This window comes from Pseudophryne corroboree, chromosome 4, assembly GCF_028390025.1.
Source record: "Pseudophryne corroboree isolate aPseCor3 chromosome 4, aPseCor3.hap2, whole genome shotgun sequence".
NCBI classification, from domain to species: domain Eukaryota; kingdom Metazoa; phylum Chordata; class Amphibia; order Anura; family Myobatrachidae; genus Pseudophryne; species Pseudophryne corroboree.
This window is the reverse complement of record NC_086447.1, coordinates 142,578,783-142,606,004: the sequence shown is the minus strand read 5'-3', so window position 1 is coordinate 142,606,004 and position 27,222 is coordinate 142,578,783. Positions and strand designations below refer to the sequence as shown.

General features: G+C 47.9%; 1 protein-coding gene across 1 annotated transcript in view; it reads left to right on the top strand.

Annotated features, from left to right (window-relative positions):
• Positions 1-26,224, top strand: part of LOC134910858 (uncharacterized) — a 49,116-nt gene extending 22,892 nt beyond the window's left edge. Inside the window, exons 2-3 of the mRNA XM_063919242.1 lie at positions 25,339-25,464; positions 25,539-26,224. Coding sequence (XP_063775312.1) covers positions 25,339-25,464; positions 25,539-26,224 — 812 coding nt within the window. The remainder of the gene's footprint in view (positions 1-25,338; positions 25,465-25,538) is intronic.
• Positions 26,225-27,222: the final 998 nt, after the last annotated feature.

Genomic DNA, 27,222 nt, shown 5'->3' with positions numbered 1-27,222 from the left:
TTCACAAAGTACAATGTAAGCTTCAAATAGTTAGAATTCTTTAGCTTAAAACTCTCTAGCTTTCTATGCTAGGGCCAACAGCTCAATTAATAGATTGTCTGACTGCAATGCCACAGGCAATGGGTTTGAATCCCGGATATGTCAGCATCTTGAAATGTAATAAAGGACAGTGTGACTGACTAACAAAGAAATCTCAAGTTGAGTTCATGAATGTTGTATTGGTATTAGAGACAGAATGGGTCAGGGTAGGAGACGGGCGGACAGGAGATGCTGGGTTTCACAAAGGGAGAAAGCTGCAAGTGAAAAGGAATTAAAATGGATAATTTACAAGTGCTACCAACAGCGCCCCCTATCTTGCAGCGCTATGTGCGGTGCCACTTCCGCACACACCTAGTTACGGCCCTGCCGGCAGCCGGGATTCCAGTGTTTATAATACCGAAGTCGGGATCCCCATGTATGAAATCCCTACAGCAGTGCTTAGAGGCTATTTCCCCCTCTCCCCCACCCCTAACCCTATGTTCCCGCAGTCTAACCCTAACCTCCCCCCTTAGTGCCTGACCCTAATCACCCCCCGAAGGTGCCTAACCCTCCCATCCCTGCTGCCTAAACCTAACTGTCCCTCCCCTGCAGGCTGACCCTAATCCCACCTCCCCACAGCCTAACCCTCACCTTCCTGTCCCTAAACCTAACCTTGCCGGCTGTTCTTATGGTCTGGATACTGGCTGTCGGATTTCCGGCGTCAATCTCCTGTCCCTTTCAGAGTTCCGGAGTCGGGATTCCAACAAGTGTCAGCATTCTTGCGTCGTTATTTCGAATGCTGGGATCCTGTCAGCCGGCATCTTCACCGCATCCCACCTACTTTATCCAGCATATTAGCTCCATACTGAAAGTTTTTTTCCTAAAAATTGATGCATTTTAAAATAAAATGACTGCGTATTAGATCCATAATCTTCTGTTATTTGTGAATTGGTGAAGACCAGAAGTGCATGTATAGAAGTTATAGCATCATTTACTTTAGCGTTTGGCTTTCAGTATAAACCAATGCTCTTTACCGTTTACTGGATTCAAACCCAGCTGGCTGATCAGCAATCTGTCTGAAAGTGAGACATGTCTATTTGCAATGTAAGTTTAGTTTTTTTAATTAAACAAAGCAGACCTTGGGTAGTTGACTTCAGGCTGTAACATCTGGTATTCTTTGCTATTTAAAATAGAGCATTTGATAAAGATAAAACTTGATTACCCCCCACTGTCAAGGGGCATGGACTGGCCCAGAGGGGATACAGGGGAAACCCCCAGTGGCCCCCACTGTCCAGGGCCCCCACCTCCTCCTCTAAGGATCAGGTTCCAGGCTGTGCACATAATACATATATTACCTTATACTGCACAGGACTATGGTGTATTTCTGAGAGTGCATTGGTGTTATTAATCTGGTACATGCATGCGCTATCAGTATTTACTATATATACTTATCAAGTGGCCCGGACCATGCGCTCTCTAATGGTTAGCCAAACCTCTGTGGAGAATGACCACACCCCTACACATGGGTCCCTACCATTGCATTCCCCGGTGAGCCTTTTATGCCCTAGTCTGACACTGGGCATGGATTCCCCTAACTGAAAAGGGCATCAAGTTCATGGATATGAGAAGGTAACAAATTTTACAATCAATTTTGTAATGTGACCTGGGGTGCCTGGCTGCTCTCTAGCTCCCCCAGCTGATCGCAATACATAATGCGCTGGAAAGTTCACCTTTGAAGTTTTCTTGGCAAGTCTGTAATTCAGGCTGCTTGTATGTTAGTGACTTGTTGTCTTGTTGCACATTTGTATGTGAAATTTGCAGGTATGACAAAGATTACTAAACAGTTTGCCTTAATTGGGTGTGCTGGATCTGCAAAACATGTCTAATTGACAATTTGATACTTTTCAATGTATTTAATGTATATATGGAAAGTCTGTGCAATCATCTCAACACCCTACAACTTTCCTTCTCGACCCCATTCCAACTTCTCTGTTCCCTCTTCACCACTACATGGCCATCTCAAACTCACCTCTCCAGAATCCAATTCAGTGTAGCCCCCTGCCTAAAGAGATCTCAGCAAACATCACCTCTACATACATGTATCACAATACGCTAGCTGCCTTAGTTTCACTATGATACTAACCTTCTGCCTGGTGCCTCACCTCTAGTATCCACCGCTCACTCCCGGCTACACGTCATATCCCATGCTGCTGCCCATTTATGGAATTCCCTACCACACCTGCTCACACACCTCTTGGGCCATATCTCATGTCCAGAAACTGGGAACAATGTGCCACTGTTTTCTGAAACGCTGTCTGTTGCAGCCCCTTCCCCTCCCCCAAATGGCCACAGTACAGTATGGGGATTATTTAGAGTTATTAGCAGGCCAAAAAGTTAGTAATTGGGCAAAACCATGTGCACTGCAGGTGGGGGAGTTAGATTAGGGTGGGGTGTATTCAAACTGAAATCTAAATTGCAGTGTAAAAATAAATCAGCCAGTATTTACCATGCACAGAAACAATATAAACCACCCAAATATAACTTTCCCTGCACATGTGACATCTGCCTCCCCTGCAGTGCAGCATGGTTTTGCCCAATTGCTAACTCTTTTGGTTTGCTCAACCATGCGCAGATCTCAAACATTGGAGATGTATGTAAACCATTGGGTTTGCATACATCTCTAAATCTGTCCCTCAATAAATAAATTGCGGCCATATGCCAATGAGTTTAGGCCTTGTCCAACCATTTACAGTCTGTGTTTATGCGAGTATCACACTCTTTGGGGTCATGCATAAGTTACTATTGCCAGTGATATGGCTGAAGGTATAGCCAGCTCTAGCTTCAAGCCAGGCTTTTAATTCTGTTCGCCATAGATTCTACCAGGCAAGGAAGCCCCATATTTCCTATATTGCTATGTGCATTGGCCCTCATTCTGAGTTGATCGCTCGCTGACGTTTTTCCGCAGCGCAGCTGGCAGGTTACTACTGCGCATGCGTATGCACCGCAATGTGCACGCGCGCCGCACGGGTACAAACAGCATCGTTGCTGTGCAATGCTTCTAGCGACGAATCCATTCGCACAGCCGATCGCAAGGAGATTGACAGGAAGAGGGCGTTTATGGGTGTCAACTGACCATTTTCTGGGAGTTGTAGGGAAAACGCAGGCATGTCCAGGCATTTTCAGGGTGGGTGTCTGACGTCAATTCCAGGACTGGACAGGCTGAAGTGATCGCAAGGGCTGATTAAGTTCAGACCTACTCTGAAACTGCAAAAAACGTTTTCGTCCCGCTCGGCTGCACATGCGATCCCACACTTGCAAAGCGAAAATACACTCCCCCGTGGGCTGCTACTATGCGTTTGCACAGCTGCAAAAAGTAGCTAGCGAGCGATCAAGATTTGAACTTTCCAGACAGAATCATTACCAAGCTCAAATAATAATAATAATACGTGGCTTACTATTGTTTTACAACAGAGAGGTAAAATGACATGACATTAGCCGTAATATTATGAGGCGTTACACAGCTGTCATTAGTCCGTGTTTACAGTACATGCTCAATTGAGTTTCTGAACTAATTCTGCATGAATGCTAATACACCGGTCATATCATCACGTATAAGGTGGACCAATGTTTTATGCCCCAGTCTGTTGATTAATGTCTGCAATGTATTAGATATCTGAGCCTGTATACAGATTACTGCACGTCACATCCTGCACTTAGCATGTGACTCCACAATCATGTTTCTCCCCCAAATCGTTACACACTTTTATAAGACCCTTTGCACCGGAAACGCCTCCCATTACAAATAATATATATCTACTGTACAATTTGCCATTGCTCAGACGTGACTTATTATCTGTAGTACAGCAGTATGTGGGAAGATCATACTTGTACCATGTGACATAATCCATGTTTGTGAGTGGTGTTTACGTTACTACAAATAGCGGTTACCTCATTATGCACTGATTTTACACTGACATCCATCATCCATCGTTTTAGGAGCATTGCTGAGTTTACACTAAAAGCAGTTGAGGTAATTAAAGTGCCTTGTAATTTGTCCTGTAACCTGGCCCACATATAGAGCTACTGTAATCAATATATTGACTGGGAAAAGGAGTCCAGTTATGTTATGTGATCGCATTACTGCACTAACACAGCCATGACCATGTGCTTTCCTGATAATTGCATGTAGAATGTTGTAAGGCAGTAAAATGTGATGTTTATGTACGCAGGCCGGATCTATAGGCAGGAGATAATGACAGTCATATTTTTCAGGCTATTCAGAGTCACCATGATGTAACGTACACTGTAGTGACACAATGTCAGGAGGGAATGTTTTATTGCTGGAATGTTCTAACAGTATTCCTGATTCTGAACATGGTGGTATTACATTTACGCAGAAAATTGCAGGTTTCACCAATGGAAATTTGACGTAAGTGTTGCAGTTCATACTTTAACTATACAACAGAGAAGGAAACATTGACGACAAATACTGTACTGTAAGATTCAAATTTGTACATATGAAAAATGGCTTTTTGCAGAATGATGAAACAAGATTGGAACCAGCCAATCATGTTGCCAGAAACTTAACCCTATGGGAAATGGGCTTTTTGGGGATCGCAGTGTGGATTTTTTTGCAAAGTGATTGACAGTCAGGGAGCATTTGTGGTAACGGGGATGTGGTGACTAATGCGCAGGCGTGTCGCAGCTGTTTCAGGGGCGTGTCACAGCTTGCGACTGAGATCCCTTATGCTGTAACTATGGCATCTTACTTTGGATGGCCATGCTGCACAGGGCCGGTGACAGGGGGTGGGAGGGAGGGGGGGGGGGGGGGTGTCAAAGGGGACAACTGTACAGGGCCCCAAGGATCAGAGGGACCTCAAAGATTTGCCTCTTAGCAGGGCCAGTGCTAGGGTGTTCGGCGCCCCCCCCCCCTGCAAACTATAAATGTGCGCCCTCCCATACTTTACAAAGTGAGAGCGCGCGCCTTTGGTGGACACCAATAAAGGGGTGCGGTCTTAAAAGGAAGGGGTGTGGCCACACAATAGTACCCCCATTTCAAATTACGCCACACAGTAGCACAATCTTATTCACATAACATCGCATGTAGTAGTGTCTATACTCTTAATGCCCCCTGCAGTCGTGCCGCTTACACAAAATGTCCCCTGTGGTAGTGCCGCTTACACAATGCCCCCTGTGATAGTTACGCTTACACAATGCCGCCTGTGATAGTGCCGCTTACACAGTGCCCTCTGTGGTAGTGCCGCTTACACAATGCCCCCTGTGGTAGTGACACTTACACAACATCCCCCCTGTGGTAGTGCCGCTTCCCCTTGCTCCCTGTGGTAGTGCCGCTTACACAATGCCCCCTGTGGTAGTGCCACCTTCACAATGCCCCCTGTGGTAGTGCCGCTTACACAGTGCCCCCTGTGGTAGTGCCGCTTACACAATGCCCCCTGTGGTAGTGCCGCTTACACAATGCCCCCTGTGGTAGTGCCGCTTACACAATGCCCCCTGTGGTAGTGAAGCTTACACAAAATTGCCCCTGTGGTAGTGCCGCTTACACAATGCCCCATGTGGTAGTGCCACTTACACAATGCCCCCTGTGGTAGTGCCACTTACACAATGCCCCCTGTGGTAGTGCCGCTTACATAATGCCCCCCCTGGTAGTGCCGCTTACACAATGCCCCCTGTGATAGTGACGCTTACACAAAATTCCATCTGTGGTAGTACATACACTCAGATACACACATACACATAGACACACACACAGAGATACACATACATACATACATACACACATACATACACACACACACACACAGAGATACACATACATACATACTCACACATACATACACACACATACTCTTACTCAAGTTCACTCACTCCAGCTTCTTACCTAAGGAAGTCTGTCTGGCCGGAGCTCTACATCCTCCTGTTCCTCCTCATCATGCATACATCAGCCTGGCCCTGTGTAGCTCCGCCCCTCAATCACATGTAGCTTCGCTCCCTTTTCACCGGTCCTCCTACACAGTGCACACATTGCGATATCACAGTCAGGAAGGGGGAGAGGACACTTTAAGCTGCCGGCGCTGCAGCCTGTCACAGTGTGACAGGCGCAGCAACTGGCAGCAGCAGGGGGGACAGGCAGCGCAGCAGCGGAGATGCAGGGCAGGGAGAGCGCCTCTCCACCCTGGCGCCTGCTTGCACTGCATCCCTTTGCTGAGCGGGTAGCGCTGGGCCTGCCTTTTAGTGCCCAGCAGCTATGCAAGCCATCTTGTACAAATAGGACAGCGAGCTATAGGGTGTGTGTGCGTAGCCTCAGTGTGACAGTGGCCTCTCACACACAGTGACTGTGCGGCATCCGCAGTGTGCACCCGCTCTTCCGGGTCAGGCACAGGGATTTCCGTGACCTGCGCCGGCCTTTTTTGGTGGGGTGTGAGGGCTGCATGGTTCCTGCTGTGTGATGTTCGGGTCTGGGTATTGCGGAGTGCAGTCATTCTCTCCCTGGGGTAAGAGTGGATTGGTGAGGGGATACAGGGTTTTGCAATGGGGTGAGTGAGTTGGGAATGCAGCATGTAGTCATTGGGGAAAGACAGACTGTGGGTGTGTGGGAGGAAGGAGAGAGGGAGACACAGACTGTGGTGTGTGTGGGGGAGGAAGGAGAGATATACATATTTATATATTTGTATAAATGTTATGTTCTATTCCTCCATATGCCTTGAAAAAGACACCATTCCGGTGTTGAAACGCATTGGCCAGGAGGATCCATTCTCAGGGGGACTACTCTCACCTAACATCCAAATGGACGACATGTTCCAGGGACGCTTGGTGTATGCGGTTCGATTTTAATGCTGTTTATGTCTACCATTTATTGTAGAACTTATCAAATGGCGAGAGATCAACCTCTGTTTATGTTTTTTAAAATTGTATTTTTATTTGAATAAACAATATTACACTATAAGAGAAATCTCTTTCTCTCATATATGAAACTTGTGGGAAAGAAACAAAATCCCATGGGAAGAATTTGAGAACATTATTCATCCGGGAGATACCGGCTCAGGATAAAGCGATATTGTCTACTTGTTGTGTAGACTATCAATTTTGGTACGAGGCTGATTATTTCAAATACATTAATTAAACAAACTTGGTTGATATGCATGGTTTATTATAACATACCACGATATGAATATTTGTATCATGTTCTATATTTGAGGTCATATTATAACAAAGACCAACACAAGGAATTAGCACCGGTGGACTTTTTGGTGAATTTATTGTTCTTTTATGTCATTTAAGTGTGGGGTTACACTTTTCATCACTAATGAGACCTCTGGGCTGCTATAGTGGGCACACTTCATTTTATCTACCTTTCTGTTTTTGTACTTCTCACGAAGGATGCCAAAACCATTGTTGAGGTTGTCTCGTCAGTAGTACTTTTTGGATGACCACTCCATGACTTTCCGGTGGAAGGGCAGCTTGCTTGACTGCAGATATCTCCAGTTCCTGGAAATAAGTTTCTTGTCTTTCAATGGGATAAAAAAACTAGAGAGCTCCACCTTTCAGGAGGTACTGGGGACCTGGGTATCAGACTTCAGGAGCCTATCACTGACCTGGTCGGAGGGTGTTGTGGACTCGGGGCTTCTTCCGGTGACCGGGAAGAGGAACCGCTACTGGGTCGCAGTAGAGATGGCCGGATGTAGGTCTTCCTCATACAGGATGAAGACGGTAAGCAGGAAGCACGGAGGAATGCTTGGAGGTCTCCTGGAAAACAAGACTAGTAAAAGTGCTGAGTGCTGAGGTACAGAGGTGCTGGTGATATTGAGGTGCTGAAGGCACAGAGACGCTGAGGCACTGAGGTGCTGGAGGCACAGAGGTGCGTAGAGGCACTCGGGCGCTGAGGCACGGAGGTGCGTGTTGGCGCTCGGGCGCTTAGAGGCACGGAGGTGCGTGTTGGCGCTCGGGCGCTTGGAGGCACGGAGGTGCTGGGAGGCACAGATGTGCGTGGAGGCGCTCGGGCGCTTGGAGGCATGGAGGTGCGTGATGGCGCTTGGGCGCTTGGAGGCACGGAGGTGCGTGATGGCGCTCGGGCGCTTGGAGGCACGGAGGTGCGTGATGGCGCTCGGGCGCTTGGAGGCACGGAGGTGCGTGATGGCGCTCGGGTGCTTGGAGGCACGGAGGTGCGTGATGGCGCTCGGGCACTTGGAGGCACGGAGGTGCGTGATGGCGCTCGGGCGCTTGGAGGCACGGAGGTGCGTGATGGCGCTCGGGCGCTTGGAGGCACGGAGGTGCGTGATGGCGCTCGGGAACGCTGAGATGCTGGAAACACAGATATGCTTGGAAGCACAGCGGTAACAGGGACAAGGGAGCTCTGGAGATCACGGTTTCTGACAGGCAGAATTGATGATACACAGGCGCCGGATCTCTGCTCGGCGTCTGGCTTTAAACCTCCCGCCTTTGCCTGATTGGCGGAGCGGGCAGATGACGTCAGCCCCGCTCCGCCTACCTAGTCCCAGTCAACATGGCGGCGCCCTCGCTCCGGGAAGCCGCCGGAGAGACCCGCCGACCCGACGCCGGACACCCGAGACCGCCGGAGGAGAGAGGCGCCAGGCCATCCAGGACACCCGCAGAGGCAAGCGCGGCCGCCGCTGCCCGCGAGGTGTGACAGTACCCCCTCCTCCAGGAGTGGCCCCTGGACACTTTCCGGGCTTAGTTGGATGTCTGGAATGGAAGATCCGAACCAGTCGGGGAGCCATTACCTCAGTAGCATTGATCCAACTTCTCTCTTCAGGACCATAGCCTTTCCACTCTACCAAGTACTGTAGTTTTTTATGAAGATAACGAGAGTCAAGAATAGCTTTGATTTCAAATTCTGTCCCAGCTTCAGACACTATAGTAGTTGGCCTAGGAACGCTGAGTGGAACCGATTCAGAATGAGTGGGCGGAGGAGAGAGACATGGAAGGAGTTTGGAATTCGAAGGTGGGAAGGCAACTCCAATTTGCAAACGACTGGGTTTAAGACTTGCAGCACTGAGAAAGGACCAATGAACCTTTGGGCAAATTTCATAGTAGGTACTTTCAAACGAAGATTGCGGGTAGAGAGCCATACCTTGTCACCAACCTTATATTGAGGAGCTGCTCGTCGCTTCCTATCCGCAAAGAATTTATAGCGACCGGAAACTCTCTTAAGAGTGGCATGAACTCGACTCCAGATTTGGGTGAAATGTCGGAGAGTTGAAGCTGCAGCAGGAACTTCTTCTGGAGGACAAATGGGCAACTCCGGAACTTGGGGATGAAATCCATAATTAATAAAGAATGGAGACTCACCAGTTGAAGAATGATATAGATGGTTGTGGGCAAACTCAGCCCAAGGCAACAACTCCACCCAGTTATCTTGAGAAGGGGAAAGGTAAACACGGAGAAAAGTCTCTAGATCCTGATTGACGCGTTCAGTTTGCCCATTAGTCTGTGGATGGTAAGCAGAAGAGAACTTGAGTTTAATTTGTAGAGTCGAACAGAGGGCTCTCCAGAATCTTGCTGTAAACTGTACTCCCCGATCTGAGACTATTTCCAGAGGTAACCCATGCAGGCGGAAATGCTCCTGGATAAATAACAGGGCCAACTTGGAAGCGGATGGTAATCCGGTCAACGGAACAAAATGTGCCATCTTAGAGAATCGGTCAATGATCACCCAAATGGTGTTATGACCCTTAGAGAGAGGTAATTCAGTAACAAAGTCCATCGAGATATGAGTCCAAGGCCTTTTTGGAATGGATAAAGGATGCAACAAACCCGCAGGCGGCAGACGTGGAGTTTTGTGCTGAGCACATTGAGGACACGAATTGACATACTCTTGAACATCTTTTTTCATAGTGTCCCACCAGTATGATCTTCGCAGAAATTCCCACATTTTCTGAACTCCCGGATGACCAGAAAACTTAGAAGTGTGAGCCCACTGCAACAGTTTCGGTCGAAATTTAACTGGTACCGACATTCTTCCAGGAGGAGGGCCCAACCTAGTGGGAGCTGCAGAAATAGAGATGGGACTAAGGATTAATGCCTTCTCCATTGTATTCTCCTCATCCAAAGCCATCACTGAACGGGATAGGGCATCCGCCTTGGTATTAAGAGTTCCAGCCCGATACTTGATAACAAAGGAAAATCTGGCAAAGAAGAGCGCCCATCTTGCCTGACGGGGATTCAAACATTGGGCCGTCTTTAGATACAGTAAATTCTTGTGATCCGTAAAAATTGTAATTAAGTGTTTAGCACCCTCCAGAAGATATCTCCATTCTTCTAATGCAGATTTAATTGCCAGTAGCTCTTTGTCTCCAATGGTGTAATTTAATTCAGCAGGGGAGAACTTGCGAGAATGAAACCCACACGGATGCAACTTCCCATCTGAGGTGTACTGCGAAAGTACAGCACCTATGCCTACCGTGGAAGCATCAACCTCCAGAAAGAATGGTTTTAGGAAATCTGGCTGCTGAAGTACGGGAGCGGATATAAAGGCTGTCTTCAGCTGTTTGAACACTGCTACTGCTTCAGAAGGCCAATTGCTTGGGTCAGTCCCTTTCTTAGTCAGAGCCGTAATAGGTGCCACGATAGTAGAGAAACCTCTTATAAATTTCCGATAATAATTTGCGAATCCTAGAAATCGTTGCACTGCTTTCAAGGAAAGAGGTTGAGTCCAATCTCGGATGGCCGAGAGTTTCTCCGGATCCATACGCAATTCAGTTCCAGAAATAATGTAGCCCAAAAATGAAATAGAAGGAACCTCAAAGGTGCACTTGGAGATTTTGCCATAAAGATGATTCTCGCGCAACCGAAGGAGTACTTCCTTAACTTGTAGTCGGTGCTCAGAAAGATTCTTTGAAAAAATCAGAATGTCATCCAAATAGACTACTACATTCAGATACAACATGTCCCGAAAGACTTCATTAATGAATCCCTGAAAGACGGCGGGGGCATTGCTGAGGCCAAATGGCATTACCAGGTACTCATAATGCCCATCTCTAGTATTGAAAGCCGTCTTCCACTCATCTCCTTGTCGAATACGTATCAGATTGTATGCTCCCCTTAAGTCAAGCTTAGTAAATACTCGAGCTCCACGCACTCTATCGAAAAGCTCTGTGATGAGCGGCAGAGGATACTTGTTCTTAATGGTGACTTCATTTAAACCACGATAGTCAATACATGGTTTCAGGCCTCCATCTTTTTTTTTTTACAAAGAAGAAGCCAGCTCCCGCTGGGGAAGTGGAGGGACGGATGAACCCCTTCTGCAAATTCGACTTAATGTACTCTGACATAGCTTGTGTCTCTGGAACCGACAAAGGATAAGTGCGACCTCGGGGCGGCATTTTCCCAGGAATGAGCTCAATAGGACAGTCCCAGGCCCTATGCGGAGGTAATTTATCAGCCGCCTGTTCCGAGAAGACATCTAAAAATTCTCGATAAGCCTCAGGAACTGACTCCACGTCCAACTTGGCCGATGCACGGAGTGGAACGACAGGAGTAAGACAATTCAATCGACAGAAAGGACTCCAAGAAATTATTTGTGTCGACCCCCAGTCGACATGAGGGTTGTGAAGCCTGAGCCAGGGAAGACCCAAAACGAGATCATGAGACATCTCCTGAATAACCAGAAACTTCAGTTGTTCTCGATGCAAAGCTCCCACTTGTAGCTGAATTGACTCAGACTGACTCGTAATCAAGGCGTTAGGAATTTGAACACCGTTAATAGCTGTTATCGTAATAGGTCGTTCGACCAACTGTAACTTCAAGCCCAAACTCTGGGCGCAGGGGAGAGAAATAAAATTCCCAGCAGCTCCTGAATCCAAAAGAGCCATAACAGTTTTGACTTCTGTTTCAGTAGACAAAGATACTGAGAGTAAACAGTCCACTTCTGGAGAAGATTGAGAAACCACACCTAGCTTGACTTCCCCGGAACAGGCTAGGACTGCCCGTTTCCCGGGCGAACCTTGCAAGACTTGAGAAAGTGATCCGCGGCTCCACAGTAAAGGCAAAGTCTATTCTCACGCCGACGCTGTCGCTCCTCTGGAGACAGTCGAGACCGATTAATCTGCATGGGTTCGTCTGGAGCTGTCGTAACCGATTGTTTAGACGGAGGAGCCCGGAATCTGCATCGATCAGACCGAGAACATTCGCCAACTCGTTCCTGCATGCGGAGATCCACTTTCACACAGAGCGAGATCAACTGTTCCAAAGAATCTGGCAAATCTCTTGTAATCAATTCGTCTTTAAGACGGTCGGACAGCCCGTTCCAGAAAGCGGCCCGTAAGGCATCATTATCCCAGCGCAATTCGGAGGCTATGGTCTGAAAATGAATCACATACTGACCCACTGAACGGGAGCCTTGTCGAACTCGGAGAAGATCTGAAGAGGCAGCGGTCGTTCTGCCAGGCTCATCAAAGATCCTGCGGAAAGATGAGATGAAATTGGTGTAGCTGGAAACCAAAGGATCAGATCGCTCCCATAACGGAGACACCCATTCCAGCGCTGAGCCCTCAAGCAAGGAAATAATGTATGCTACTTTGGATCGATCCGTGGGAAAGTTGTGCGCGAGGAGTTCAAACTGTACCTCGCACTGGTTAAGAAAACCACGGCAATTCTTCGGGGTTGCCGTTGTAGCGAGAGGGAGTGGGAAGCTGAAGGCGTGACCTGGTTCCGGACACTGCGTGAGCATTAACGGGGGCGACTACTGGAGTGGGTACCGGAGCTGGAACCGGAACTACTGAAGCCAGGGAAACCTGAATTTGATCCAGCCTGCCGGATAGTTCTTGGAGATACCGCATCACCTGGTTTTGCGCCGCTTCCTGACTCTGAACACAGGAAACCAGATCTTGGATGGCACTCGCTTCTGGGTTCCGATTCTCCGGGTCCATGTGGCCTGTGTATACTATCACTGACCTGGTCGGAGGGTGTTGTGGACTCGGGGCTTCTTCCGGTGACCGGGAAGAGGAACCGCTACTGGGTCGCAGTAGAGATGGCCGGATGTAGGTCTTCCTCATACAGGATGAAGACGGTAAGCAGGAAGCATGGAGGAATGCTTGGAGGTCTCCTGGAAAACAAGACTAGTAAAAGTGCTGAGTGCTGAGGTACAGAGGTGCTGGTGATATTGAGGTGCTGAAGGCACAGAGACGCTGAGGTACTGAGGTGCTGAGGCACTGTGGTGCTGGAGGCACAGAGGTGCGTAGAGGCGCTCGGGCGCTGAGGCACGGAGGTGCGTGTTGGCGCTCGGGCGCTTAGAGGCACGGAGGTGCGTGTTGGCGCTCGGGCGCTTGGAGGCACGGAGGTGCTGGGAGGCACAGAGGTGCGTGGAGGCGCTCGGGCGCTTGGAGGCACGGATGTGCGTGATGGCGCTCGGGCGCTTGGAGGCACGGAGGTGCGTGATGGCGCTCGGGCGCTTGGAGGCACGGAGGTGCGTGATGGCGCTCGGGCGCTTGGAGGCACGGAGGTGCGTGATGGCGCTCGGGCGCTTGGAGGCACAGAGGTGCGTGATGGCGCTCGGGAACGCTGAGATGCTGGAAACACAGATATGCTTGGAAGCACAGCGGTAACAGGGACAAGGGAGCTCTGGAGATCACGGTTTCTGACAGGCAGAATTGATGATACACAGGCGCCGGATCTCTGCTCGGCGTCTGGCTTTAAACCTCCCGCCTTTGCCTGATTGGCGGAGCGGGCAGATGACGTCAGCCCCGCTCCGCCTACCTAGTCCCAGTCAACATGGCGGCGCCCTCGCTTCGGGAAGCCGCCGGAGAGACCCGCCGACCCGACACCCGAGACCGCCGGAGGAGAGAGGCGCCAGGCCATCCAGGACACCCGCAGAGGCAAGCGCGGCCGCCGCTGCCCGCGAGGTGTGACAGAGCCAGAGCATTGTGGACATTCGATTCAAGTGGATCATTACAGAGCACCCCGCTGATGTTGCGATTTGGTGTGAGTGCGGAACTTTGGATATATAGGATGTCATGACTATTGAGTTATGATTTTTTCCAGCACCCACAGTAATGTTTTCTATTTGTGGTGGATCATGAATCTAACCCAGACAGATTATCTGTTTTTAGCACTGCATAAGTGACTTTTATGTGCCTATTGGTGTGGTGAAGTAAATTTTAATTATTATTCCCTGTGTCATTTCATATATATATAGGTGAATTGGTTTGGTTATTTTTATAGTTATCTGGTTTATAGCTTTGTCTTGCTGAGATGTCACAGAGATAAGTTAATGTGATTGATGATGCTTTACTGTTGGAGGAAGAAAACAGACTGATTTCATTAACAGATGATGATGCAGAGAGGGTGCTATTTGTTAGTGAAGAGTTTAAGACACTACCAGATGAGAAGCCATTAGACCTCTTTCATAGACTAGTAAGACTAAAACGTAGAGAGACCGATTTAGTCCTTCATGGCCAATTTCTATCAGAGTATCACTGACGAAAATATAAACTTGCATACCAGACGTGTGGACCTGGAGCAGTGACCAGCTGCTGGAAGGCTGATATCTCTGGTTCTGGGCCTGGTATACTAGAGACAAGCTGCCCATGTCCACCAAAAGGGGATAGTCCCAGCCTTTGGAGTATATACTCAGAAAAAGTCTATGTCAGACAGAACCCGAGATATCTGGCTGGGAAGAGCAATTAACAGGCCCGCATGGGGACCACTGCTTTGAAGTCTGATAACTCCTGGGGCCCTTGGGCAACTGCCTATTGAGCCCATGGGAAAAGACGGCCCTGCATACAAGCCCTCTTGTTTATGATTGTTGCTCACTCCAGCATGTTACAGTCTCTGCCAACCTCTAAATAACCACTAAGTGGCAGATTCCTGGCATTACTGTTATCCTACCGGTTGCGCTTTCCAATCACATTCTTCAAAAAATTTAAAACATTAAGACATACCCTTGATTCATCCAATCCATACTAAGGCCCTCATTCCGAGTTGTTCGCTCGTTGCCGAGTTTCGCTATATTGCGATTAGTCGCTTACTGCGCATGCGCAAGGTTCGCAGAGCGCATGCGCTTAGTTATTTTACTCAAAAGTTAGGTATTTTACTCACGGCATAATGAGGATTTTTCATTGTTCTGGTGATCGGAGTGTGATTGACAGGAAGTGGGTGTTTCTGGGCGGAAACTTGCCGTTTTATGGGTATGTCCGGAAAAACACTGCCGTTTCTGGGAAAAACGCGGGAGTGGCTGGAGAAACGGGGGAGTGTCTGGGCGAACGCTGGGTGTGTTTGTGACGTCAAACCAGGAACGAAACTGACTGAACTGATCGCAGTGGCAGAGTAAGTGTCGAGCTACTCAGAAACTGCAAAGAAATTTCTATTCGCAATTATGCAAATCTTTCGTTCGCAATTCTGCAAAGCTAAGATACACTCCCAGTAGGCGGCGGCTTAGCGTGTGCAATGCTGCTAAAAGCATCTAGCGAGCGAACAACTCGGAATGAGGGCCTATGTCCCAGTGAAGTCACACGCCAAATTTTCTGCCTATGGGATCACAGTTGCAGACTGACACATGCCCCAAGAATGGTTGCAATTGGTGGTATTCAGTATGCTGCCTGTTGGGATCCCGGCGCTCAGTATACCGGCACCGGAATCCCGACACCCAGCATACCAACAACTGCTCTCCCTCTTGGGGGTCCACAACCCCCCTGGAGGGAGAATAAACAGCATGGCATGCGTAGCGCGCCACCATGCCCACAGCATGGCGAGCGCAGCGAGCTGGCCGCCGGGATCCCGCTCGCCGGCCACTCATACTACACCCGGTTGCAACATGCCTGTTTTGAGTTGCTGGTTCCTGACTGACAATCACTTTGCAAACAAATACTCTTTGTGACTGAGTTGCAAGACCATCACAGCACATGCACAGTGCAACTTAGACCACATACATCCCTGAATCAGGCCCCTTACTAATACTTTTCTTGTTTTATCTTAAAAGATCTCCATGAAGCAGATAAATAGTAAAATAAGAGAAAATGCAGATGCACACTCTATAGTATTAAGCACTGCTAATCAGAGCTGGACTGCTACTATGCTGTGACTTGTAGTTCCACACAGAAAAAAAAGAGAAAATGCATATGCACACTCTATAGTACTAAGCACTGCTAGTAAGAATAAGTCTAATAAACTCTATCAAAACAGAGCAAACTTGAGGTATTTAGCATTATTTTTTACCAAAATTATGGCTCACCAACCTCGACCAGGTGACCTATTCTTGTGGGTCCCTAACACTAAGGTTAAAGTCCAGGGCACGGGACTTGAAACTTAGTGTTAGGATCCCACCAGTTGAGGTCACCTGGTCACAGTTGGCGGGCCCATATTTTGGCCAAACATCATGCTAAGTACCTCAATTTTGCTCTATCTTTTTAACAGTGATTAGTACTATAGAGTGTGCATCTGCATTTTCTTTTTTTTTTTTCTGTGTGGAACTTCAAGTTTCAGCATGGTAGCACCTCTTATTATATTTAGAATTAGGGTGTGCAGTCCAAGTATCCCCCCAAAATAGTAAAATAAAGTAGGTAAGTAGTAATTATTACTGCAGCAACTAAGAATACAGTACACCTGCTCTATGTTAAGCAATGTTTTATTTAAGAGTAAAAATCTGTCTTGCAGGAAAGGTAATATATTTTCTGAAAATAAAATTTGATTGGCAAGCTCAAGTGCATATTAAATTCATTTTTCGTCTTGGCATTTCAATAAAGGAACATTTTTGTTGGTTTTCATGTGTTTGATCTTTTTTTTTAAGAACTTTTGTTTTTATTATTATTGGTTTCTACCTTGACAATGCAATGGCAGGAATATTAAATTATCTATCATTTTTCTATGATTGGGCATTTGGATGGATTATGTGATCATGATGTTTGCAATAAAAGATGATGCTTATCCTGTGCCTCCTGTAAATGCTTGTTATCTTTTTATTTTGTTGTGGTGGCAATAGTTTACCTGATTTATTGTTTGATAAAGTTTAAAGCCATTACTGCTGGTAGAATGCTAAAAGTCAGGGCATTAGGGGATACAATTTCTTTTCATAGAAAGATAAAGTTCACATTGTGCTCAAAAGTTGAACTCACAATCACCACTTCTTCTGTGATTTGCTATTCTTTTACTTAGTTATTGTTTCCGAATGATTTGTATTAGCTGTTTGGGTTATACAAACAATTGTTTTGTTAATCAGGGAAGGCACATTGTTGCTGATGTTGTCATTTTTATAAATTTAAAGTGCAGTTCTGTTCTACCATTAACCAGTGCCGTAACTAGACATTTTAGCGCTGTGCACAAGAAACAGTATTGGCACCCCCCCATCATATTTAAAATAGGGCCTGTGTGCACCGTAGGCGCATGCCAAAAATATAGGGGTGTGGCTTCATGGGGAAGAAGCATGGCCACAAAATAATACCAATTCATATTATGCCACACAGTAGCGCCACTTACACACATTACAGCAGATTCCCCCTTTTACACATTACGGCAGGCAGATTCCCCCATTTACACATTACGGCAGGCAGATTCCCCCATTTACACATTACGGCAGGCAGAGTCCCCCTTTTGCACATTACGGCAGGCAAATTCCCCCTTTTACACATTACGGCAGGCAGAGTCCTCCTTTTACACATTACAGCAGATTCCCCCTTTTACACATTACGGCAGGCAGATTCCCCCATTTACACATTACGGCAGGCAGATTCCCCCATTTACACATTACGGCAGGCAGAGTCCCCCTTTTGCACATTACGGCAGGCAAATTCCCCCTTTTACACATTACGGCAGGCAGAGTCCTCCTTTTACACATTACGGCAGGCAGAGTCCCCCTTACATCCCCCCCTACCCTTAGAGCAGGGGTAGGGAACCGTTTTTCTACCAAGGGCCATTTGTATATTTATAAAATCCTTTGGGGGCCATACAAAAATTATCAACTTAAAAATAAGCCTGCCCCCAGTAGTTATGCCCCAGTAGATATGCCCCCAGTAGTGCACTGCCAGATACACATATGCCCCCAGTAGTGTACTGCCAGATACACATATGCCACCACAGAGCCAGATACACATATGCTGCCAGTAGTGCACTGCCAGATACACATATGCCGCCACAGTGCCAGATACACATATACTGCCATAGTGCCAGATATGTCCCCATAGTGCCAGGTACACACATTTCCCACAGTGCCAAATACAGATATGTCCCCACAGTGCCAGATATACCACCACAGTGCCAGATACAGATATGCCCCCACAGTGCCAGATATGCCCCCATAGTGCCAGGTACACACATCTCCCACAGTGTCAGATATGCCCCCATAGTGCCAGGTACACACATGTCCCCACAGTGCCAGATATGCCCCCAGTGTCAGATATGCCCCCATAGTGCCAGGTACACACACGTCCCCACAGTGCCAGATACACATGCCCCCACAGTGCCAGATAGACATATGCCCCCACAGTGTCAGATATGTCCCCACAGTGCCAGGTACACACATGCTCCCACCCCCACCCCACTGTGCTGCTCCAATGCTGTTGGCCTTCTGCTGCTCTGTGTGACAGGGGAGGAGAGCACAGCGTGCGCCTCTCCTGCCCCTTTGTGCTCAGTCCGGTGGCGGCGTGTCTCAGCTGTCAGGAGCCAGGCAGGGAGGAGAGCGCAACTATGTCAGGCGGCGGCGTGTAGGACCTCAAACCAGCCGCTGGTTTGTGAGCCAATCAGAACTCTCGGACCGGCAGCGTCGGCTCCTGATTGGATCACGAACCAGTGACTGGTTTGAGATCCTACACTCCGCCGCTGGACATAGCTGCGCTCACCTCCCTACAGATGACACACGCCTACGACTGAGCACAAAGGGGCAGGAGAGATTCACGCTGCGTGACACACACAGCAGCGACTGGCCGGGCCGGATCAATTGGCTTTGCGGGCCTTATATGGCCGGGCCGGAGGTTCCCCACCCCTGCCTTAGAGTGTAGTGTAGTATAGTGTAGTGTAGTGAAGTGTAGTGTAATATAGTGTACTGTAATGTCTGTGTAGGCACTTACGTGATATTTACATACTTCCTGCGCTGTAGCCGGCTCCTATACAGAACTGACTCCTCTCCTCTGCAGAGTCTGTTCACTTCACAGACAGAGAGGGGGCGAGCTGCAGCAGCACAGGGTGGATATCCTGTCCAGCGCTGCCGCTGACTTTACACAGCGATCAGCGGCTCCAGCTGGTTGGAGCTTGGGGCTGCTGCGGGCACCAAGCACCGGGGAGCGGGAGGGCGGTCGTCAGTGGGAGGGATATGCGGCAACTCGGGGTGTGTGTAGAAGGTGCACCCACAGGGCAAGTGCGCTGTGGGCAATGCACCTTCTGCACACACCTAGTTACGGCCGTGCCATTAACTAAAAGTATCTACTGCATATCCACCAAATAGCTGAAACCTTCAGATGCAGTAGACAACTGAATGGTATGCGGTTAATATACCGACCATCAGGATCCTGGCTGTCTCAATACCGATGCCGGGATCCCGACGGGGGTACTATACCGCTGCTGGAATACTGACGATGTAGGTGATTCACCCTCTATGGGTATCCACGACACCAAACCTGTGGTGAGCAAAGCTCGCCACTGAGCCCGCAAGGGGATTTGTTGCGCTCACCCCCCTGCCGGCATTCTAGCGCTCGGGATGCCGATGTCGGTATACTGACATTCAGCATCCTGGTCGCTGGGATCACATACCGATACCAACTATGGCATACTGTAACAGTACATAAGTAATGGCAAATTAGTACCCAAGCCCTACTGGAATAAATAGCACCTATCAAATGTAGGGGTCATTTGAGAATTTCTGAAGGGTAAAATGTGCTCTCTTCAACTGAACAAATGAATCCTTTGTACCCAGATAAATTCAGCTCTATATGACCTGTCTGTATTTGATTGCACCTGAAGATAAAAGGAGAATTGCAATGAGGGCCTTGGTTCACATAACTGCCACAGTTCCTATGCTTAAGCATTCTTGATACATAGGGAAGCAATTCCCAAGCTCGCATAGAAGATGTCTCTTATATTGAGAAATTGATTTGGAACTAATTCTATGCCCAGTTCTCCCCCTGGACTCCCTACTTGTCCTAGCGCTGGGAAAGCTGATAATAAGGGACCCATACATACAGTGCCTTGCCAAAGTATTCACCCCCACTTGGCTTTTTACCTATTTTATTACATTACAACCTGAAATTTTTATTTTTTTATTTTATGTGATGGATATGCACAAAATAGTCTATGGGGTATATGCAATTGCGGTCGAATCGCGCCGTTTTTTCGAACGTTTAAAAATTCGCCTGTACTCGACAGCCGCAGCCCTGCCGCCGGGACCATGAATTCACCATATGCAATGCAAAATGGATTCGACACTCCCCCTGGCGGATCACGGACCAATCGGCGAGTAGTGGGCGTCCTGAATTCGACTTCCCGCCGTTTGCAGCCCTTTATTAGGGCTTGTTTGCTGCGTGCTCAGCAGCCATTTTGTGAACCTGCAGAGAGGTGTGAGGAGGTGCAGAGCTAGCAAATTGGTTGTTTGCTGTGGTATCGTTTGGACACCCAGCAGGCTTTATTCCAGGACAGACAGGAGGATACCTGTTACCCCGGAGGAGAGTCGTTTTTGGAGCGATTTCTACATTTGTAGGTAAGTACCACATGTGGGTCTGGTGTTGCATATATGTGTATGTGTAGTGGGGGTTGCCATGAGGTGTACATGTGGTGTTTGGGTATGTGTGCAGGTATGTGCATAGCTCCTGCTTGTTCTGCTGCATTTTTTTGTGGAGTTTTGTGTTTTGGGTAATTTTTCACGTTTTTTTTTTCTTCTTTTCTTAAAATGGCTTTTTGGGTCTTGCATTGGTGTACCTCCAGCATGTGCAGGAATGATTTTTGGCTAGTTTGGGCTGATTTTAGTGTGTGCCGGTATCAATGCGGTCGACATGTCGTGTCGTTTGTTTGTTAAACATGTTTTTTTCCATTCTGTTTTAGCACTGGTGTACCTGCAGAATTGGCAGGGATGCTTTTTGACTAGTTTGGGGTGATTTGGAGCAAGTTTGTGTCAGACATGAGGTCGACATGAGGTGTCGGTTGTTTGTCAAACATGTTTTTTCCCTCCTATTTTAGCACTGGTGTACCTGCAGAATGTGCAGGGATGCTTTTTGACTAGTTTGTGGTGATTTGGAGCACGTTTGTGTCAGACATGTCGACATGAGGTGTCGGTGGTTTGTCAAACATGTTTTTCCCCTCCTATTTTAGCACTGGTGTACCTGCAGAATGTGTAGGGATGCTTTTTGACTAGTTTGGGGTGATTTGGAGCAAATTTGTGTCAGACATGAGGTCGACATGAGGTGTCGGTTGTTTGTCAAACATGTTTTTCCCCTCCTATTTTAGCACTGGTGTACCTGCAGAATGTGCAGGGATGCTTTTTGACTAGTTTGGGGTGATTTGGAGTAAGTTTGTGTCAGACATGAGGTCGACATGAGGTGTCGGTGGTTTGTCAAACATGTTTTTTTCCTCCTATTTTAGCACTGGTGTACCTGCAGAATGTGCAGGGATGCTTTTTGACTAGTTTGGGGTGATTTGGAGCAAGTTTGTGTCAGACATGAGGTCGACATGAGGTGTCGGTGGTTTGTCAAACATGTTTTTTCCTCCTATTTTAGCACTGGTGTACCTGCAGAATGTGCAGGGATGCTTTTTGACTAGTTTGGGGTGATTTGGAGCAAGTTTGTGTCAGACATGAGGTCGACATGAGGTGTCGGTGGTTTGTCAAACATGTTTTTCCCCTCCTATTTTAGCACTGGTGTACCTGCAGAATGTGCAGGGATGCTTTTTGACTAGTTTGGGGTGATTTGGAGCAAGTTTGTGTCAGACATGAGGTCGACATGAGGTGTCGGTGGTTTGTCAAACATGTTTTTTCCCTCCTATTTTAGCACTGGTGTACCTGCAGAATGTGCAGGGATGCTTTTTGACTAGTTTGGGGTGATTTGGAGCAAGTTTGTGTCAGACATGAGGTCGACATGAGGTGTCGGTTGTTTGTCAAACATGTTTTTTCCCTCCTATTTTAGCACTGGTGTACCTGCAGAATGTGCAGGGATGCTTTTTGACTTGTTTGGGGTGATTTGGAGTAAGTTTGTGTCAGACATGAGGTCGACATGAGGTGTCGGTGGTTTGTCAAACATGTTTTTTTCCTCCTATTTTAGCACTGGTGTACCTGCAGAATGTGCAGGGATGCTTTTTGACTAGTTTGGGGTGATTTGGAGCAAGTTTGTGTCAGACATGAGGTCGACATGAGGTGTCGGTGGTTTGTCAAACATGTTTTTTCCCTCCTATTTTAGCACTGGTGTACCTGCAGAATGTGCAGGGATGCTTTTTGACTAGTTTGGGGTGATTTGGAGCAAGTTTGTGTCAGACATGAGGTCGACATGAGGTGTCGGTGGTTTGTCAAACATGTTTTTCCCCTCCTATTTTAGCACTGGTGTACCTACAGAATGTGCAGGGATGCTTTTTGACTAGATTGGGGTGATTTGGAGCAAGTTTGTGTCAGACATGAGGTCGACATGAGGTGTCGGTTGTTTGTCAAACATGTTTTTTCCCTCCTATTTTAGCACTGGTGTACCTGCAGAATGTGCAGGGATGCTTTTTGACTTGTTTGGGGTGATTTGGAGTAAGTTTGTGTCAGACATGAGGTCGACATGAGGTGTCGGTGGTTTGTCAAACATGTTTTTTTCCTCCTATTTTAGCACTGGTGTACCTGCAGAATGTGCAGGGATGCTTTTTGACTAGTTTGGGGTGATTTGGAGCAAGTTTGCGTCAGACATGAGGTCGACATGAGGTGTCGGTGGTTTGTCAAACATGTTTTTTCCTCCTATTTTAGCACTGGTGTACCTGCAGAATGTGCAGGGATGCTTTTTGACTAGTTTGGGGTGATTTGGAGCAAGTTTGTGTCAGACATGAGGTCGACATGAGGTGTCGGTGGTTTGTCAAACATGTTTTTTCCCTATTTAGCACGGGTGTACCTGCAGAATGTGCAGGGATGCTTTTTGACTAGTTTGGGGTGATTTGGAGCAAGTTTGTGTCAGACATGAGGTCGACATGAGGTGTCGGTTGTTTGTCAAACATGTTTTTTCCCTCCTATTTTAGCACTGGTGTACCTGCAGAATGTGCAGGGATGCTTTTTGACTAGTTTGGGGTGATTTGGAGCAAGTTTGTGTCAGACATGAGGTCGACATGAGGTGTCGGTGGTTTGTCAAACATGTTTTTCCCCTCCTATTTTAGCACTGGTGTACCTACAGAATGTGCAGGGATGCTTTTTGACTAGATTGGGGTGATTTGGAGCAAGTTTGTGTCAGACATGAGGTCGACATGAGGTGTCGGTGGTTTGTCAAACATGTTTTTTTCCTCATATTTTAGCACTGGTGTACCTGCAGAATGTGCAGGGATGCTTTTTGACTAGTTTGGGGTGACTGTCAGCCATTTTGTGTGTGTCAGCCATTTTGTGTGTGTCAGCCATTTTGTGTGTGTCAGCCATTTTTGTGTTAGCACAGGTTGACTTCCAGTATGTGCAGGGATGCTTTAACGGGGGATTTTTTTTTTTTTTCTCTTTCTATTTTTCATTTATTTTTTGGGAGTTTGGTCCTGCTTGAGAACTGGGGTCCCAGCAGCATGACATGTGGTTGCATATAATTTTGTAATGTGTTTTAAATTTGTAAAAATATATTTATTTTTTTCATTTTACAACAGAGATGTCCAGGGACAAGCGGACCCGATCCACCCCTTCCCCCCACCCCTCGGAAGAAATGTCCCTGCATAGCAACGAGGAGTGGGAGCCGAACCAGGAGGAGGATATGACCGACCAGGCATGCAGTGACCAGCCGCGGTCGTCAAGGGTCCAAATGGAGAAGTCGAAAAAGAAAAAGCCTAGAAAGGTACTGACAACACCTGCAGACACAATAGCATCCAACTCGACACACCCTAGTTTGCGCACTGCCATGCACACCTACAGGTATATTTGCGCAATGCCAGGGATACTGACACTCACAGGTACATACCGATCTTATTAAATGCATGTTTTTTTTTTAATCCCTAAAGGCAAGAAGCCAGCCAGAGGATCAGTCGGAGGAGGAAGCCTCTGGTGAAGACGCAGGACAGAAGAAGGCGCGTGGACCCAGATATACTGAGGCGGAAAACTGTGCCCTAGTGGATGGCGTCGACAGGTCCTACGAAGTTCTGTATGGACAAAGGGCACAGACCACAGCAGCAAAGACTAAAAGAAACATCTGGGATGCCATCGCGAACCAAGTCACTGCAGTATCTGGAAACCGCCGGAGCACCAGAAACTGCATGAAGCGGTACAGTGATTGCCGCAGACAGACCAAAAAGAAGATGGGGATTCAGCGCCGACATGAGAACGCTACGGGAGGTGGCCCGGCTCTCAATCTGAAGTGGCTACCCTGGGAGGAAGTTATTAAAAGGCGCATGAACCCTGCCATGGTCCAAGGAGTTCACGGAGGTGTGGACTCCAGCCGTCCTGCTGGCTTTCCCGAGGAGGAAGAACCGCCCAGAAGACGGAAGAAGGCGGGAGACAAGCAGTCCAAAAGGAGGCCTGATGGTAAGAATACATTCAGATGAGCTGTATGAAAATAATTTATTTTTTTATTTGCTAATGTTTTTTTATTTTTTTCAGACACGCCTGCCCAGAGGACATCAACTGTGCGCAGAACATCGCCAGCGCGCGGACCAATACCTGTGCAGCAGGCATCGACAGCAGCGCGCGGACCACCACCTGCGCAGCAAGCATCAGGAGCTCACAGATCATCACCTGTGCGCCACACATCGTCATCGCGCAGTAAGTCACCTGTGCGCCAGACGACGTCAGCTCGCAGACCATCACCTGCGCGCCAGACATCAGCGCACAGAACGTCACCTGTGCGCCAGACACTGTCGGCGACCATACCACAAGATGGGCGCCAAACTACAGCTCCTGCGCGCAGTTCATCACCAGATCGTCATATCTCCTGGAGCTCTGGGACTGTGACCGAAGAGCCTCAACAAGACATTACCCTTGTGGACCCATCACCCGAATTGTTTGAGTCTACAGGGTTAACGGACGAGACTTTTATTGGGTTTGAAGACAGCCGTGCAGAAGTATCCAGCCAGACCCATGAAAAGTCTCCAGAAATGAGGACAAGTGAAGCTCCGGGAGCAGCGGCATCACAGGATGGAGAAGGTTTGTATTTAATTTTTGGGGGTGTTGTGTGGGGGGTGCACCAGTTTTGTATAGTTTATTAACTTTATTTTTTTTTCTTTTGCAAACAGTGATGCCACGGACCAGCAGCGGATTTGCTTCGGGAATTGGTTCCTACTACAGGCCGGATCTCATACAGGATTCGTCAGAGGATGACGAGGTGGAAGTGCAGCAGCCTGCAGTTTCTACATCCCTGTGTGAGTAAATATCGAATTGTGAGCCTTTAAACAAATGTATGAATGTGTATAATAATTTCTAATTTTCTTTACAGCTGCACAAATGCAATTGGTGGCAGACGTCCAGGAAGGGCAGGATCCCTCAAATGTTCGGAGGGTAAACAACCTGGCAGCAGAGATGAATGTCAGCCAGGATAGTTTTCGGGTTGTCGTAGGAAGCAGACTGGACGCCATTGAGAAGACAATGGATAAGATGGCAAACGGTCTGCTTGAAATGCAGAAGACTCATGCCGACAGTGCGGCCGAAATACTAAAGACCAGAAGAGAAGATCATAGGGAGACTATGGACATCCTTCACATTCTGGCCACATCCATCAACCGGCTGGTGGAGAACACATCATGCCTGGCACACAGCAATGACAACATGTCGGAGAGCCATCGACAATCCTCATCCAGCCAACAGATCATCGCAACCACACTGCAGATGATCTATGAGAAACTCCCAGAACCAGCTCATCAACACGCTGGTGATCTACCAATTCCGCCATCAAGAGCCACAAGGACGCTTCCTTCCCTTCCTACGCTACCATCCTGGTCTAGACGGTCACAGATGTACCAAGGACATACAGGGATGTACCCCATCCACCAGATGCCTCCACCACCGGCCGCAACATCTACAGCCACACGGGCCCCGAGGCCTAGTCAACCCACTACCCAGCCTCCCAGGACATCGACACCATATCAGGAGGAAGACCAGGATCCGGACAGACTTCCACCATGAGCCCGGTTGTATTGTTTTATTTACTGTTATGTTTTTCATGTATCCCTTTCTTCCCCCTCCCATTAGTTTTTTTTCTTTTCTTACTATTGTTTTATATGTGTTGGGCTCCCCCACCCGTGACCGGGTACTACCAAGGAGCTTTATGTGTAGGCATACATGCGCGGGCATGTATGCGGGCGCGTGTGGTAACGGATGAAAGCTCCTTGTGGCTAAATGTATGATGGGCCAAAGAGCTATTCTGATACCACTCTTTTACCCAAAAAATACTTTTTGTAATGGTGTACAATATTCTTTCACTGTTGTGTGAATTTACTATTCACTAGTGTTTGTTTTTGGCTTATTCATAGGATTGGGTGGAAAATTTAAGTGGACGGCATAGTTTGTGTTGTGCGTACCAAGGTGAGTAGAGCCATGTTTCAATTTATATATTCAAGAAACTGTTGACCGCCTGCCTTTGTGGAACCACACAGCCCAGCAATGGGTCATGCTGGGCTGTGTGGTTCCACAAATGCAAGCGTGTCAAAGTGATGACCACTGACACCACTCTGCCACGCCTGCCTTTGTGGAACCACACAGCCCAGCAATGGGTCATGCTGGGCTGTGTGGTTCCACAAATGCAAGCGTGTCAAAGTGCTGACCACTGACACCACTATTCCACTTTGGACCGCCTGCCTTTGTGGAACCACACAGCCCAGCAATGGGTCATGCTGGGCTGTGTGGTTCCACAAGTGCAGGCGTGTCAAAGTGCTGACCACTGACACCACTATTCCACTTTGGACCGCCTGCCTTTGTGGAACCACACAGCCCAGCAATGGGTCATGCTGGGCTGTGTGGTTCCACAAGTGCAGGCGTGTCAAAGTGCTGACCACTGACACCACTATTCCACTTTGGACCGCATGCCTTTGTGGAACCACACAGCCCAGCAATGGGTCATGCTGGGCTGTGTGGTTCCACAAATGCAAGCGTGTCAAAGTGATGACCACTGACACCACTCTGCC